Below are 16,373 nucleotides of genomic sequence, written 5' to 3' on the forward strand. Positions count from 1 at the left end.
GTGATCCCGTTTCCTCCTACCCCCCAGTTATCTAGCCTCTGTACCAAGGCAGAGCTTTTCAGAAAGCTGGGCATGTTTCTTTGAAGCTGAGAAAACATGGGCTCAGTTTCCAATAAGAGAAAAAAAAAAGTGGAGAACCACAAGAAGCTCATGAGGGAACATAGCCCTTTGTACAATTAATATAAAGCGAAGGTACAAGGCCACTGAAAATGTTACTGAATTGGGGAAATGCAGGCCTATCAGGATCATGAATATGCTATTTTTCAACACACTGCCTCTAAAAAGTAAAACTATTTTACACTGTTTTCTACAGGTGACTTTCTATGTATATCATTAGTAAATGGATTTATACAGCTACGCTATAATTTAGGAGACAAGACAATCATCCTACAGGCTGTTCAAAAGATCCACGCAGATGGAAAAACATGGCATTTGCTCAAAGCAGGAAGAGTTGGCAATGAAGGCTACCTGGACCTGGATGGTACCAACATTACTCAGAAAGGCAGCGCTGGAATGAAGGCGCTAGATGTGCACACAGATTTTTATGTTGGAGGGGTGTCTTCTCTAAGTCTTGTCAACTCAATGGCAGTAGAAGACGAACCCACAGGTTTCAGCGGCTGTATAAGAGAAATTTTTATAAATGACAGAGAACTGAAGCTTACAGCGACAGACCCCAAAGGTGGAGCCAACGTCGGTGACTGCGATGGAACAGCTTGTGGGTATTCAGTGTGCAAAAATAATGGAACGTGCCAGGTTGAAAGCTCAGGCTTTTCTTGTTCTTGCCCCCAAGGGTGGATAGGGAACACGTGTGAAGAATCCGTTCACTGTTCACAGAACAGGTGTGGGTCTCGAGCTCTCTGTATTCCTCAGCCTGCGTTGTTCTCATATACCTGTGCGTGTGCACTAGGCTGGTCAGGTAAACACTGCGACAATAAAATCAAATTTTTTACTGCAAAGTTTGTTGGTAACTCCTATATCAAATACATAGATCCTCTTTATGGAAAACGAGACCTCCAATATACCCGCATTTCTTTAAATTTTTCTACAAATCAAGCCGAAGCCTTAATGGTATGGATGGGAAAAGCTGAAGATGAAGACAATGATTTCCTTGCCATTGGTCTAGCCAATGGAACATTAAAAGTTGTCATTAATCTTGGTGAAAGAATCTCTGTTCCTCTAATTCACAGCAAAGACTCCTCCACCTGTTGTGATGAAAGATGGCATTTTGTTACTGTAATCCAAAATCAAACTTGTATTAAGGTGTATCTTGATGAGGAACTAATTATTTTTGAAGATATTGATCCAGACAGAAAATACACTGCTTTAAATTATGGTGGCATTTGTTATTTTGGTGGGTTTGAAATTGGCAGAAATATCCATACAGTCACTGCAGGGCTTTTTCAGAAGGAATTCACTGGTAAAATTAAAGATATTGCACTCTTCCAGGATTCCAAAAAGGTTCAGCTAATGAAAGCAGAAGGTTATAATGTCCATAATGGAGATCATAGAAATTAATTGAAAAACTATTTAAGATCCTTTAAAAGTGATACATTTCATTTTTGTCCTGCCTCTTGTATTAGGTGAAAGTGTAATATTCAGGAACAGATGTAAGAAAGCAATTAGTAAAATTGTCTCCAATTCCTTTTCTTTTTTAATGTTGAGTATTAATAGCATATATAAAATATTGTCAGAATTTTTACTTTACTCATAAGTACTTTTACATACATTTTGGTATTTACTTTATTGAAGAAGTCTGATTTTTTCTTTATTGTGCTAGAAATAATTTTGTAAACAGATGGTAATTAGCTTGCAAAAATACAGTATTGTTTGTAGATAAGGACAACCTACCTGTTTTTCCAAAACTAAGTTTTATTAGAATGCATAGCTTCTCTTCTGTAGTTTGTAATTTTAAGACCAAGAGAAAAAGCAGTATTTGTAGGTGGAAAAAAAATGTACTTGAGGTAAAAAGCGTATGTTAAAAAAATAACATGCACTGTCATAAAATCATAACACCTCTAGTTAATTGTTAAGTCCACGATGACTGTATTTCAGGTAATGAAGTTGTTCTTCCTACCTTCCAAGTCTCTATCCATTACATATACTTTTATGTAAAACAGTAGAACTTAATAGACTGCTAAAATATTATGTTTAAAATCATTCTTCCGTAAGGGTAGAAAAGGTATTTTACTTAATTACTGAGCTCATACATATCCACTGAGGCATAAAAATATGCCTACTGTATTTCTCCACCAGAGGTCTCCCTGATTTGACTACATGAAAACTTAACTATTTACAGCTGGAATGTGGGACAGTGGCAGTCTGCCTACAAATAACTACAGTTCCTAATAGATTTAATAAAGTCGAACAACTGCTTTGCTTTAGCTACACCTTCTGGCTTTTATTCCTCTAAATGAGATGTTGAGATTTTACTAGACAAATTTTTAGCCACTATAAATTGAATTTCCATTACTATTATTTTGAATTTTTAACATCAAAAGTAAAAATAGAACACTTCAATATATAAATACAAAAGAAATCAAGTTGTATTTTAATCTGCTTAGACACATGATTTGTGATGGCATTTGTTTTCCTCATTTGACTGCTGACTTACTGTATAAATAAAATATATAAAAAATAGTAGTGATGGCTTCCTATCTTTTTCCCTTTTAACTTTACTATTGCTCCAAAGCACATTATCAACTCTTACCTCCTTGCATGGGAATTTTCCCAACAGAAATCTTCAGTGGGTACTGATCAGGGACAAGCAACTATTTTTTTTTAATTCCTATAAAGCAGGTCAGGAACATAGACAACAGGCACAGCAAAACCAGGTGACACGTTACTTGCCACATAACCATTACGAGCACGTGGCAACGAGTGCCTTGCCAGCAGTAAGAGATGACTCAAAGATTAACTGAGGGGCAGGGTGATGGAACTGCTGCAAGATGTTCTAATAAGGCTTTGCAAACAACTTTGCGAGGTTCTTTCCATCCTCTTAAGCTGCTCTGAACCCTCAAGCGATCGGGCTGATGCAGCAGAGCTTCCTCCCCTCTTTCCAACAAGTAACGGCAGCTCACAAAGCCTATTTGGCATTTGAGCTGGCTCCAGATTCTTCTCCTCTTCGTTTCTCTTAGAAGGGCCTTTTAAGGCCATGTGATGCTGGGGAAGGGAGCGTCTTTAGGGTTTATCCTGTTCTCTCTGGGGTTCCTGGTGTACTGCCAGTTCCCCACGAGTGCACGCTGCTTTTTGTGGTCTGAGCAGTGATTCAGCATAAAACAAGTAACAATTAATCAGAGCATTCCCAGCTAACACCAGTGTCAGAGGGAGAGTGACTGAAGGCAATGGAGAAGACAACAGTCCTTCACCCCTGCAGCAGTGGTAGTTGTTCCTATTACCTTAACTCAAGTTCTAGGACCAAATTCTGTCAGCTGTCTCTGCCTGTTCATTTAAAATCTTCAAACTCTACCTCCAGAGCTTTTTCACTTTGGCACTCTTCAGGCTTCGCATACAAGAGGCAGGTAGTAAAGCACTCGGCAAGCTTGGGAAATGTTTACTTACTCTTTCCAAACAAAATGCTTCTGGTAATTCTGACAGAAAGCACTCCCATTCTCTTCAGTGCAGGCAGCTGCGATTTTCACCACTAACAGTTTATTTTTAGAGCACCTTTGGACAAGTCAAAAGAAAACCTTCACGAGCAAAGCTACTGATTTAAAATGGATTTCAAACACAAACCAAGGTTGTGGTGCAGTTTTATATCTAAAGAACACTGGGGTAAATGTTTAAGCAACACAACGTGTGCATATTATTACCTGATGTAATCGGTGGCACTACTGCTATCAAGATCATGGAATTAATTTGGAAAAGGCTAATTTAATGTCATTTTATCACACTACAAAATTCAGAAGGATAAATATTGCTTCTGGTTACTAACAGAGGATTTTTCCCTTTAGAAGCTTCTCAATTATGAGGCTAAGAAACATCACTGAATAAAAGGCTACTGCCCCCTTCATTTGGTGTAAGATTCTTTTTATTTTAGTTGAATTGACTGTGAATCTATCTGCAGGGTACCCAAATGAAATTTTACTTTAAAATACATCCATAATTAAAATGAACAGTTATTAGTGTGTTGTTAGACTGAAATGACCTTCTGAAAAAGAAGAGGCTTTTCTACAGCAAAGTGCAAAATGCGATGTCCATACATAAGGTAATGTACTCAAAATAAAAAACAGAACACTGAGAAACAGGACAATAAACCTAATTTTTGGTTTACATAATGGAATGTTTTTCTTGTTTCTAACAGACTAGACAAAATGACCAGGGTATTTAAGGAAGGGTAAGAGCAGGAGATTTTAGTTTGTATTCAGGTTGTCTTTTTTTTTTTTTTTCTTTTTTTTTCTTTTTTTTTCTGCCTTTTAGTTTCTGAAATGGATGGCAGTCAATTTACTGAAAGTCCCAATGGTACAAATTTCCCTCTACCTTTCTCCCCTTTCTTCACCCCCCCCAAAACTCAGAATGACTTAGCCATAAGACCAGTGTGGCATTGTACAACTTAGCCTGCTATATTCATTTAGTCTACATTTTCACACCTATGAAATCAAACACACACAGTATGTGAGAAAGTTTTATCATTTTAGAATCAAAATATCCCTTAAAATATTTACATTTTACAGTAAAAAGGATAGCAAAACACAAAGTAATGTACAAGCTTAGGTATTCAAGTTTTTGAAGCATGGAAAATGGTGGGAGAAATGAATCAACTACCACAAATCATATTTTCAAGAACTTAGGTTAAAAATGCTTTCTTATTAAAACAAGTGCAGTTTAAAGCAATAACATTCGAGCAGCTCAGCCTTCCAATTTCTGGTCACAGACTGCTTTAGATGCTTAGGAAATACTTGAAAAACCGATGAAATACACTTGAATTATTTTATTGTACTACTGAATAATTTAAAAAACTCTTCACATCGCCGAGCATATTATATTTTGTTGTAGAATGTGTGGACTCTGAGGCTTTGCTACAATCCATAAAAAGAGTGCAATTTAAAAAGAAGGTTATCGTATGAAATTCATCTTTAAAATTATCAGAGCATCTTAAAACAGAAGAGAGCACAAATTACCAAAGGCAGCGACTATATTGCAGACTTGACTAAAGCCAACTTTATCAGCTAAGAAAATTTCTAAGCCTTTATTGCATATTAATAAAAGAAATCTTTAAAATTTTGAATATACAGCAATGTAAAATCTTTAAAAATATTAAACTCCTACTTCTAGCGATAGTTGGTATAATGAAAAAAGGATGAGTATTGGTACATTGAATGGTACCAAAACACAGACTTGTTTCTGCAAAACACCAACACTGAATAAAAAAGATGGCACAATCCTAGCAGGCTTTTTTTCTTTTTATACAAAGTTTTACGACATTAATCTAACAGTTTATTTAAATAGGATTTTAAAAGACTGCCTGCATCTTTTTACCTTTTGCTTTTACTTCTGTCACTGTGGTCCCTATGTCTATCTCTGTTCTTATCGCTTTCTCGTTCTCTATGCTTCTCTTTACTTTTCTCCCTCTCCTTATCTTTTTCTTGATCCTGCTCTTCCGTCTTAGGCTTTTCCGTCTTTTTTTCTGGATTTCTAGTCTCTCTGGGGCATTTTCCATCAGCACCCCTATCACTGTGTGGAAGCCGCAATTTTTCTTTGTCTCTATGTCCTTCCTCTCTACTCTTCCTCTCTCTCTCTTTTTCCTGGTTTCTGTCTCTGCGTCTATTTCTTTCAGAATCTTGCTCCCAGTATTTTTCATTGTTCCACTCTTTTTCTTGTCTTTCTTTCTTTTGGTGCTGAGAGTCACTATAAAATCTTTGTCTGTGTTGATCATTTTTTCCTCTACTGAACCCTCTCTCCAATTGCTGTTCTTGTCTGCCCCAAGGATCGCTATGACGTCTTTCTGGTCTCCTAGTGTCTTTACCCTGAAAAAAATTTTCTGGCCCCAAAAATCTGGATTGTTTGTGAGCCACTGGTAGCCCTTGTGCAATGGGTCCAGCATAGTGTGGTGGCTGACCTGATAAATGAGCTACAGGTGGCCATGGCATCATCGGATTTTGAGGAAAGCCAAAGCCTGGAGGAGGAAGAAGTGGAGGTGGTAAATGAGGAGGAAATCCAAACATAGGGTTGTTTTGTGGAGGGAAGTTATGAGGTGCAGGAGCCTGAAACTGAAATCCAGGTGGATTAGACTTAGGATGCTGAAAATTCTGTTGCGGAGGTCTAACAGATGAGAAGCTGCCAGGGCTTGGGACTTTGGAAATAAACTCAGAACGAGAAGAATTTTCAGTTTCAAAATGAGATGAAGTTGCTGCTGGTCCTCTTCTAAAAGAGTTCACTGTTTCAATGTTTTGCATCAGTGCATCTTCCTGTGACTGTTTGGTATCTTCTGCTTGTGATGCACATGCGTTATCTGCTTTTGTTGCAGTTGAACTGCACTGCATCTCATTTGTTTGTGCATCGCTTTGATACGGGTTTAATCCCATTTCTCCAGAAGTCTGTTTATTCTCTGGTTCCATTTGTTCATTTCCTGAAACATTCTGTCGGTCTTCATTTTTGCTAGCATCCCCTTCCTTGTTTTCTGAAGCACTAGTCTGCTGGCTTCGTCCAGCTGCCTGTCGAGGGTCTCTCTTAAGGTTAATAAATTGTGGTGATTTAGAGGTATTAGCAGTAGTACCTTCAGCAGAGCTTGCATTACCATTGTTCTCATTTTTTTTTCCTGCACTTGATGAAGAAGAAAAGCTGGAATTTGCTGTCCTTCTAGTTTCCTGTGCAGTATTATCCTTGTCAGGCAATTGCCGCTTTGAATCATTTTCTTTACTTTCTTCAGTTTCTTTATTCTGTGACTGAGCAGATAAATTTGCTAAAAATGCTTCTGTGGAGACATCAGGAGGCTTTCCCTTTAGACTAAGTCCTATCAAAGTTCCAGCACTCCTTGCAGAACTTGAAGTCCCTACAACTGCTGCATCCCCAGGTGCGGTAGCATTAGTGGATTCTTGTGTATCATCTGAACTAGCCTTTGTCTCACTGACTTCAGTAGCTACTTCAGCAACATCCATGTTTTCTTCTTTTGAAGTTGTTTGTTCATTTAATAAAGGTATGTCTTCACTGGGACTCGTCTCTGGCTTACTTTGTTCATATGCCTGCCCTGTCGTACCCAACAGGCTTTGAAGAATATCATCCACTGGCAATGGTTTATTTGCTAGCTCCAGCGTGGAAGGCTGATTCTCCCACCCAACCAGGACTCCAGGAAGAAATCGGAGAGGCTTTGGTGGTTCATGTTTTGTACTTTCCACTAACGGTTCAATTACTGCTGAAAGATCATCTGTATTAGACTGTTGAGGTTTGTTTCTCTGCTTGTGTAGCACTGCTGTGAAGGAATTAAAAAAATCATTTTCCTCTTCGTCTTCTAGTACCAAGTCATTATGAGAGACCTCAGGTTTGTTTGGCTTGCTTTTCTTCTCTGGCGGCAAGCTACTCAAGGTACTTTCAGAAGCTTCGTCCACAAAACTACTAGTAACACTTGTAACAGCAGTAATCTGTCTCTTCATTTTCTGCCGAATTATCAATCCCAGTAATAAATTTGGTCGATGCAATTCAATCCCTGCACAAAATTGTAACAGCAAATTATCATCTACTTATATTTTGGTTAAGGCACTCATTTTTAACAAAAATAACCCACAAACTTATATATTATGGAAATTATACACTTTATGACATTTGAGATTTCCATCATTAAGCAGAACTTAAAATCAGAACTATTTCCAACATGAAAATTACGCCTTCAACTATAGCAAATTAAAATTGCTTTAAGTACTTTATCACCCAGTATAACTTCCAAATACAGAACACAAGACTGTTATAAAGGATGTCTAGTCATGTAAGAAAAAAAGTTAAACATCTAAGTGAGCTACAGTGACACCAAAGCACAAGAGTAAAAAAAAAAAAAAAAAAGAAACAATATACCACTTGCAACAAAGAAGTCTGGTAATCAATTTGTGTTGGATACATTTCCTCAAAGGTTTGACCAAGCCTGACTTTCCAAAATGCTTCCCTTATTCCAGAAGGGCACCATGTTTCAAGGTCTACTATTCTCTCTTCCATATGCATTTTGTTCTAATTTAGGTTGTTGCAAAGAAAATTATGACTTGTAGCTTATCCCCTCTTAAGTTTCATCCCCACCCATCTAAAATGAAATCATCTGCAATTTTTTTAATAACCAAAATAAATTGGCACAAAAGAACTCAAGAACTCAGGCTTAAGCAACAAATGACAAACATTTCAGGAGCTTTTTATTTCTTGCTGTTTTTAAACTTTACGTGTCTGTTTTGTTTGTTTTGTGTTTTTTTTTTTTCCTTCCCTTTTTAAAATGTTTGGAACACTTCAAGTGAAAGCAAAAAAAAAAAGGAGCGAGTATATTTCAAATAATGAAAAATACTATTTTTAAGTTACAGTATCAACTTGGCGCTCAGTAGGATTACTATCAAAGGTTACCTGTGTCACCGAATTTTCTGAGATAGCAACCACAAAGAAATCTGGGTTAGAGGAATTATGCAATAAAACATGAAACAAAATTATTCAGTTATTTTTTTCAGCAAAAGTACATTTAATTATCAGAATAGTCTTAAAATTGGAAATTAATGTCTTCTCAAGGAAGCAAATATGACGCTGGAAAAACCATGACATGTTTCAACAGAATAACTGTTATTTTTCAAAAAATCATTAACCATCTTTTAAAATTATTTTTTCTTTTCTGTTACAAGCTTATATAAATGAAAAACAGTAACAAACTTCCAAATTCCATGCTGTACTTACCGGGCCCATCAAAAGGCACAAGATGATGTGGGACTTTATCTGAGGAACCTAATGGGATGAGATACAAATCTTTCACTTGCTTCATGTTATTGGCAGCTACACCGTAACGTTTTCTGCTGCTGAAATATGCAAACAACAAAGCATAGGATATCTGATCCTCTTCAGTTACAGGCGTAAAGCGAACTACACAGATTTCCTGTTTAGAAAAAGAGAAAAAAAAGATACATATATATAAAATGTAATTTCAATTGTTCAATGGCTATTCTTCATTTAAAGGCATAGTTCAAAGAAGAAAACAAAGTGTCTCCCCAGAAATGCAGAGAACAGAGGAGGTAGAAGGAATAGAGACAAGGTCAAAAGTAATTAAAGCAAATGGAAAAAGCAAACAAAAAGCATTTAGAATTTAAATAAATAAATTACTCTATGACAAGCTAACTTTTATCAGCCTGCAAAATAACAAGCTTAAGTGGAAGCTGGCATGCTTCCCTAAATTATTCCCCTCCCTAATGCTTAACATTACTAGAAAGATTTGCCTTGTATTGTCTTTCATGGCTAAGCTATTAATTAATACTAAAGCAAGACCAGCATCTGAATCCCAAACTTACATCTAAAACCCAGCTCAGCAGTTGATGCTGGGGCTGATGCTGTTTAATGACTTAATGACTGGGAAGATGGAACAGGAGACTCTTTGCAAAACCAAGATGACACCTGATTAGGGACAGTGGCTGATGTGCCAAAAGGCAGGCTGCTCTTCAGAGGGACCTTAGCAGGTTGACCAGAACCTCATAAACATCAGCCAAGGCAAATGCAAAATCTTGTACCTTTAGAGGAGTATCCCTGGGAACCAGGACAGGCTAGGAAGCAGCATGGCATAAAAGGATGTGTGGATCCTGGTGGGCAAGCTGAATATGAACCAGCAATACCACCCATGTTGCATGGAAAGCCAACTGTATACTGGGTGTCAGAAGCACAGCAGCCAGCAGGTCAAGGGAAACAATTGTTCCTTTCTATTCAGCACTTGTGAGATAGCAACTGGAGTACTGTGTCTAGTTTGGGGCTCTCCAGCAGAAGGACAACCTGCACGCAGCGGTACAAGTCCATCTTGGGCCACTAAGGTGGTTTTACATATTGTAACAGTACAGAAACTAGAAAGTAACACTTAAGACATATGAAGTTGTGTATGTTGCAAAAGAATGTAAGTGTTCTTGAACAACACCTGACCAATTGAGGTTAGATAGAAAACAAATGCCAACAGCTGCCACCCATCCCATTTAATGTAACCATGAGTTATCCATAAACTGTTATGTATTTTGCAAATGTCCCAGGAAGAAAAGATGTCCAGGGTAAACAGAATGTAAGTTAAGCAAGCCTTCAATACGTAAGATTTCTTACCTTGGTCCCTGAAGCTTTGATTTTTTCTACATACTCCCAGACAGTGTGAGGAGATATCCTGCCACCTACTTGAATACTATCAGGTAAATCCTATGAGAAAGGACAACAGAAATCAGAATCCAATATATTTGTTTCATATATTCAAAACATAATTTTTATAGTTCTTAAATTCTAATTTTAAAAGTCAGTAGAAGTTACAACATTAGAAAAAAGTAATTTACATTTAGATTTTGTATATTTGTATTAAGATTTTCAGTGCAAAATCAATTATTAGTAATAAATTAGTTATCATTCAACGCTGTTCATCTACATCTTCCAAAATCATTTATTTCAGTAACACTAACTGTAAACACAAGCTATCTTTAAAATTAAACTGTTATGCAAGCCCTACACCTATCAAAGAATACAAGCTTTCAAAATCTTAATCATGAGAAAAAAAATGCAATCTACTTATAGATGCATATAGACAAAAATTTGTTCTCAGATACTACTGAGTTCACTATTCACCAGTGACATAAACAGACTTCCAGAATAATTTCAGAACAACTTAGGAAAAAGTCATTTTGAAGTAGAGCAGAAGAGCTATGCAAAGTACATGGGCTAAAGGGTACTGCATGCCCTGCACTACACTAAAGATTTACAGCCAAGTAAAGATAAGCACATTAATAAAAGACTTAACGCCATTTAATTAGACAGCTGATGCTTCCTGTGTCACTGGTGAGAAGTAACACTTAGCCTTATATGAGATTTTGATCTTTATTTTATGCTGCAAAGACAACTGTTATAAGCAGTTGCATCCATTTCCTGCCTCAGATACTGAATACTACATACATATATAATTATTATAGTATAATTATTATTAATGTAATTATTATATATAATTATAGTATATGATAATAATAATTATTATTATATATTTATTTATACTTACATATAAATATATATAAAGGACAATTTAGTCTTACAGTGGAGATTACGAATACAACTGCCACCAGATTGGCAAAAATACAATTCCTGTTATGCAGGTTTTTACTGCAGAAAATGAGACTTCACGTAATGTTAAAAGAAACCACCAACAGTATCCGTTTTTGGAAAAGAGGTGTCTGACTTGTTTATTGCTTTGAATTAAAAACTGATCATTCACTTTTCCACCTCTAATTCAGAAAACAGATGCCACTGAGATGATTATTTCAGTAGCAAATTTTGTCCTGCCTTTCCCTGTTAATTTGTAATATAGAAGATACTCCATAATAAACTAGAAACGATTCAACCCTTATGAAGCCAGCTCTGTAAATTCTGCTATTCATCCTCAAGAAACGTGAGAACAAAACATCTTAAACATTTCAGGGATTCAGAGAATTTGAGTCCTGATGAACCGTGGGTCCACGTAGGGAGAAATACATTACTTGTAAATACATATAAACCTTACCTATCCTATTTCCTCCCACAAGTACTTCAACTCAGTATAGCGATCATGCTTCACTGCCTTTCATCATTATACTATTATTAGTCTATGGTAAACAAGTCACTAAAGTTAATAAATTAATTGTTCGTTCTTTGCAAGAAATGTAAATACCTCTGTCAAATACTCAAAAGAGCCAGACACTGGATAAGCCTTAATAACAAACTTTGCCACAGAAGGCATGTTGATGAAACCCTTCCAGATGAAATTCAGGCGTGCCAGAAACAGACTTTCACACTCTACAGTACCAGGTGTTTCTGATCTGAAAAAAGACAGACAACACTTTGTTTAGAATGTGACATGTCAGATCACGTAAATAATCACCTTTCTTTGTAAAACAGGTTACCTATCATTAAGAATTTTATTTTTCAGTTAAGCATATTCGAGGGTCTACGAAAAGAGATAGGCAGACAATCTTATTTCTTTCCTTCTACAGGAGCAGATGTGTTACATGAAGGACCATCAGATAAGCAGCACGTTAGTTCACTATCATTGGAGCACACAGAAGTTAAGATCTTCCCCTGCACCGGGGGGGAGATGACACTGAACTGTTGGCTTATCTTCACCTTGCTTTCCAAGCTCCTACTTCTGCTTGCAACACTGTCTACCCACCACTTGAGTATCTGCTTTCCCCTTGCTTGTCACTGGCCCACGGGCTAGCTGCTCTCACTCATGCATCACATCCACAAGCTCTGTGAGTACCTCTTCTGAATTCCAATATCATCACCTGCACAAGGCGTTTCCTCACACACACTTTAACAGAAAACAGTTGCAAGACATAAACTGAAAGACTTGAATAATTTCACAGGAGAGTGTTTTTCAACCTGGGGGTTTCCTCAGCAAAGACATTACAGCTAATTTTTTAAATTACAGACATATTTATTTTTTTTCCAAACTCGTACTTATTAAAACACTCTAGGCATGCTACTAGCAATGGTAAGCTAGCCACTCACTAGTAACAAGTGCTGTGCTGCAATAGTAACACAATAACTGGTGTTTCTTTCTGTCTACCCTAGAAATTACTTCTTTGTTTTTAGAATAGTTTGCTGAAGATTCAAAGTCCACTGTCCTTGGTGAAGGATTGCACTGCTCTGATAAAGGCTGAATTTCATTATGGACACTGGTCATTTCTAAATAACTGAGAGTCAATGATTTTCTAGAAACACCTCTTGTAAACCAGAAAATATAGCCTCATAAATTGCAATTTGCCTTTAGCAGAGAGAAGAGAGAGGGGGGGGAAGAAAATGAAGAGAGCTGACGGCAAACAGCAAAACCCATACTGACAGACTGGCTAAATTACAAGCCAAGGAAAGAAGGGGAGGGCAAGGACTAAAGAGAAAAAATTCTCCAACAGAAGGGGTCTACAAAACCCGTGTGTTCAAGAATAGCTACCACATTTTCATCTTAAAGAGAGTAAGACAACAGGTTTAGAAATTATTGCTGCTGCTTTTTGCCATTTGCTCTGTGGTTTTCTTCTAAATGTGGAAGAGTTATCAGCATCCCAAAATACACAGTCTGACATGGCTAGAAATACTGAAAGATAAAACTATTCTTCTTTCAGATGAAAATCCTTCCTACATTAACTCAACATTATAATGACTGTTCTCTAAGTATTACTCATACCAGACCTGACTGTAGCCTGGTGCATACCATAATGAAAACGCATAGTAAGCACGATATAAATAGTATTTCCTTACCTTACCACAAATGAAAAAAAAAAACAAACAAACCACATTGGAACTGTGTAACAGGAAACAGTATATACTTTTTTTTTTTTTTTTTTAAAGAAACATAACATTGCTAACAACATAAGCAGCCACAACACAAAAGCATTCTGTAACATAGCAAAGCATAAAATAATCAGTAACTGCAAAGGGGCAAATGAAGAGTTGTTGCTTTGCTTCCAGACGGGGTACAAGAAGCATTTGTAAACAGTAACAAAATCTGCAAGGTAACAAGAGATGTAGGGCAGGCAGGAGAGAGAAATGTGATGATGACAGAACAAAAACAATCTGGCACAACAAGCAAGGAAGATGCCTGGAAACACCAAGACTGTAAAAAAACAAACAAACAAAACACAGTGTTGGGAACAAATGAGATTTCTCCATCTTTCCCCTTTTGTTTTGGAGAGAGTACAGACAGCGCAGAACACCACTGCTGAGAAAACAGGTGAGAAGGATGGCATAACTTCAGTTTCAGCTTCTCACACTGAGATCTCTGGTCTTAACAACCCTAACAAAGACCATGGACATTAGTGCTAACTGTAAGGCAACAGATCCACCGTACTTAATACTCACAGTTCATTTGGGCAAGATTTTTAAGCGCTAGTTATTTTTTGGAGGTTTGTAACTAAGCTGGTTTATCATTTACATTGGTCTATCTAGAGCAACCTCAAAGTCCCTAACATTATATATACACAAACACACACACACACACTTTGATTGCAGCACTGTAAATATTATGTCCCTTAATAGCACAATACAGTATGAAATCTATACTCTGACCTTTTTAACAGAAACCCACATGTATTTTTAGGTATCTTTGTACCAGAAAACATAAGGAGGTTTATTTTTCCCAGAAGGAAATATGAGAAGTCTGTAATCACAATATATGTAGCATTATTTATATAAATGAATAGCATTATGTACTCCAGCAAATAACCCCAATCCTAAGAAAAGGTGTACTACTTCCACTATACAAACAGGCTATGAAACGCCATCAAAAAATAATGTTAGTCATAATATGTTAATGATAGAAATAATGTGTTTCATTAAAAACACCGTTTTTTTCAGTTTATATTACTTTGGGAGAGGTGAGAATGATTTGGATAAGTCTTGTTTATCATCTTCCAATAATTCTGAAGCTAAAATACATGATGTTGAAGAAAGTGATTCTGCAATGCTCTCTGCTTCATTGTCTGATTGTTTCCGTGCAACTCCAACAGACACCTTCACTTTTTTTGCAGAAATATCATCAGTAGGTGGTGCCATTCGACCTGCAAAGAATGAAGTAAAATTTTGTTTGTTTTATTAAATAAACAAAGTGGACTTCCTCTGTAGACAAGGAAGATGAACCAAAAATACAATATAGCCATTGCAGTGTGATATGATAAATGTATTATTTGCTCCAATATGCCCCATCCCTGGAGATGTTCAAGACCAGGCTGGATGAGGTCCTGGGCAACCTGATCTAATACAAGGTGTCCCTGCCCACGGCAGAGGGGTTGGAAGTAGATGATCTTTAAGGTTCCTTCCAACCCAAACCATGCTGTTATTTCTACTGCAAATCAATGATAGCACATACACTCATAACAAGGATTTTCCTCTTTGCCTTGGTGCATGATGCATTTAAATAAACGTGCTTCTCAAAATTACCTATACAGATTTTGCAGTTAAGATCGAAGAGATGATTTTTGTGTTGACTTGTGGTGTCTGGAGTTGCAGATTCATTTCCTTCTTTATCTTTGTCAGCTTCCTCTGACTTCTCAAACATCTTTGTCATATTAGGTTCCTAAGGAAAGTCAAAACATTTCAGTTAGCTTTTTTCTTCTGTTAATTTTCCTAATATTTCTGTTTATATTCCTTCACTTTATTTATGGTGTTTTCTTCCCTTCAGATAAAATTTTCTCTTCAGGTCTATAACCTAGAAGTTATCAAGTCTCTGTTACCCAAGAGACTATCAAAAAATCTAGAAATGCATAAAAATTTTGCATAGTTATTCCTATATATATATATTTCTTCACAAAAGATTCAGAGTATTTTCTACCGTTTTTTGAATTCATCATCTGATCATGGACACAACGTGGGAAAAAAAACACCAGTCAGTAGGGTTAAAAGAAAAATTAAACTCAAAACAGACCTAACGTAGTCACAGATCTTGATACACAGCATATTCGGTTCATGGATAAAATGGTTGTAAAGTGTTCTGTTAATGGTTTTGTTTTCTACCTGAATTTCCATAACTTCTTGTTCTTTCATTGGTGTTTCACTTTCAATTTCTATTTCTCCTTTGTGAGTGATTTTTGTGATAGGTCTTCTTTCAACTTCCCTCTGTTCCTTCTCAATCATTTCAATTGTCTGTAAAAACAGGAGGCTATGTATGTGTGTACGTTCATATAAAAACAACTTGGAAATTAGTAAATGTAACAACAGCAATCAGAAAACTCTATGGGTATACAATATATTCTTATTTTGCAAGTGTCAGTCAGTTTCATAAAGCAAAACCACAAGTAAGAGGTCTAAAGAAAAATGCATTAACTCTTTCCCCATAATAATAAAGAAGATGTAGGGCACAAATACATACAGATCTACATAATTTTCCAAGAGCTTGATTTTGAGTACATAAACATTCTACCTCAATAAAAACATTTAAACGTACTCTTAATGCATATGCTAATTCTGATCAGGACTGCTACTTTGCTCCATCACAAAGAAGAAAACATACACCACTATTTCTAAAACTGCTTCTTAAATCAATTTCTTAGAACATCTTTACTACTTAAATCAGGAACAGTTTGTGTTGGCTGTCCCCAACAGTTTAAACCTGATTTGATTAAGGAACAAAGATTCTATGATTACTTCAGCTGTCTGACAAGTACTTAGTCACTTTTGAACACACTAGAAAATTTTGGAAAAAAAAGCACTGTAAGTGACAATCTTAAAGTCTTTCC

General features: G+C 36.5%; 2 protein-coding genes across 9 annotated transcripts in view; one reads left to right on the plus strand and one right to left on the minus strand.

The window, feature by feature from the left end:
* Positions 1 to 4,586, plus strand: part of EYS (eyes shut homolog) — a 723,774-nt gene extending 719,188 nt beyond the window's left edge. For all 3 annotated transcript variants that reach the window (XM_084512624.1, XM_084512623.1, XM_084512622.1), the window contains one exon: positions 314 to 4,586. In XM_084512624.1, the coding sequence (XP_084368750.1) occupies positions 314 to 1,515 (1,202 nt within the window). In that variant the 3' untranslated portion in view covers positions 1,516 to 4,586. The remainder of the gene's footprint in view (positions 1 to 313) is intronic.
* The window catches only part of PHF3 (PHD finger protein 3), a 49,273-nt gene continuing 36,909 nt past the window's right edge, over positions 4,010 to 16,373 (minus strand). For all 6 annotated transcript variants that reach the window (XM_084512617.1, XM_084512620.1, XM_084512616.1 and 3 more), the window contains 7 exons: positions 15,652 to 15,780; positions 15,079 to 15,214; positions 14,507 to 14,699; positions 11,819 to 11,966; positions 10,243 to 10,332; positions 8,851 to 9,046; positions 4,010 to 7,639 (listed from right to left, as the gene is read on the minus strand). In XM_084512617.1, coding sequence (XP_084368743.1) covers positions 5,472 to 7,639; positions 8,851 to 9,046; positions 10,243 to 10,332; positions 11,819 to 11,966; positions 14,507 to 14,699; positions 15,079 to 15,214; positions 15,652 to 15,780 — 3,060 coding nt within the window. In that variant the 3' untranslated portion in view covers positions 4,010 to 5,471. The remainder of the gene's footprint in view (positions 7,640 to 8,850; positions 9,047 to 10,242; positions 10,333 to 11,818; positions 11,967 to 14,506; positions 14,700 to 15,078; positions 15,215 to 15,651; positions 15,781 to 16,373) is intronic.

The sequence above is a fragment of the Aythya ferina genome (genome assembly GCF_964211825.1).
Source record: "Aythya ferina genome assembly, chromosome: 3".
NCBI classification, from domain to species: Eukaryota; Metazoa; Chordata; class Aves; order Anseriformes; family Anatidae; genus Aythya; species Aythya ferina.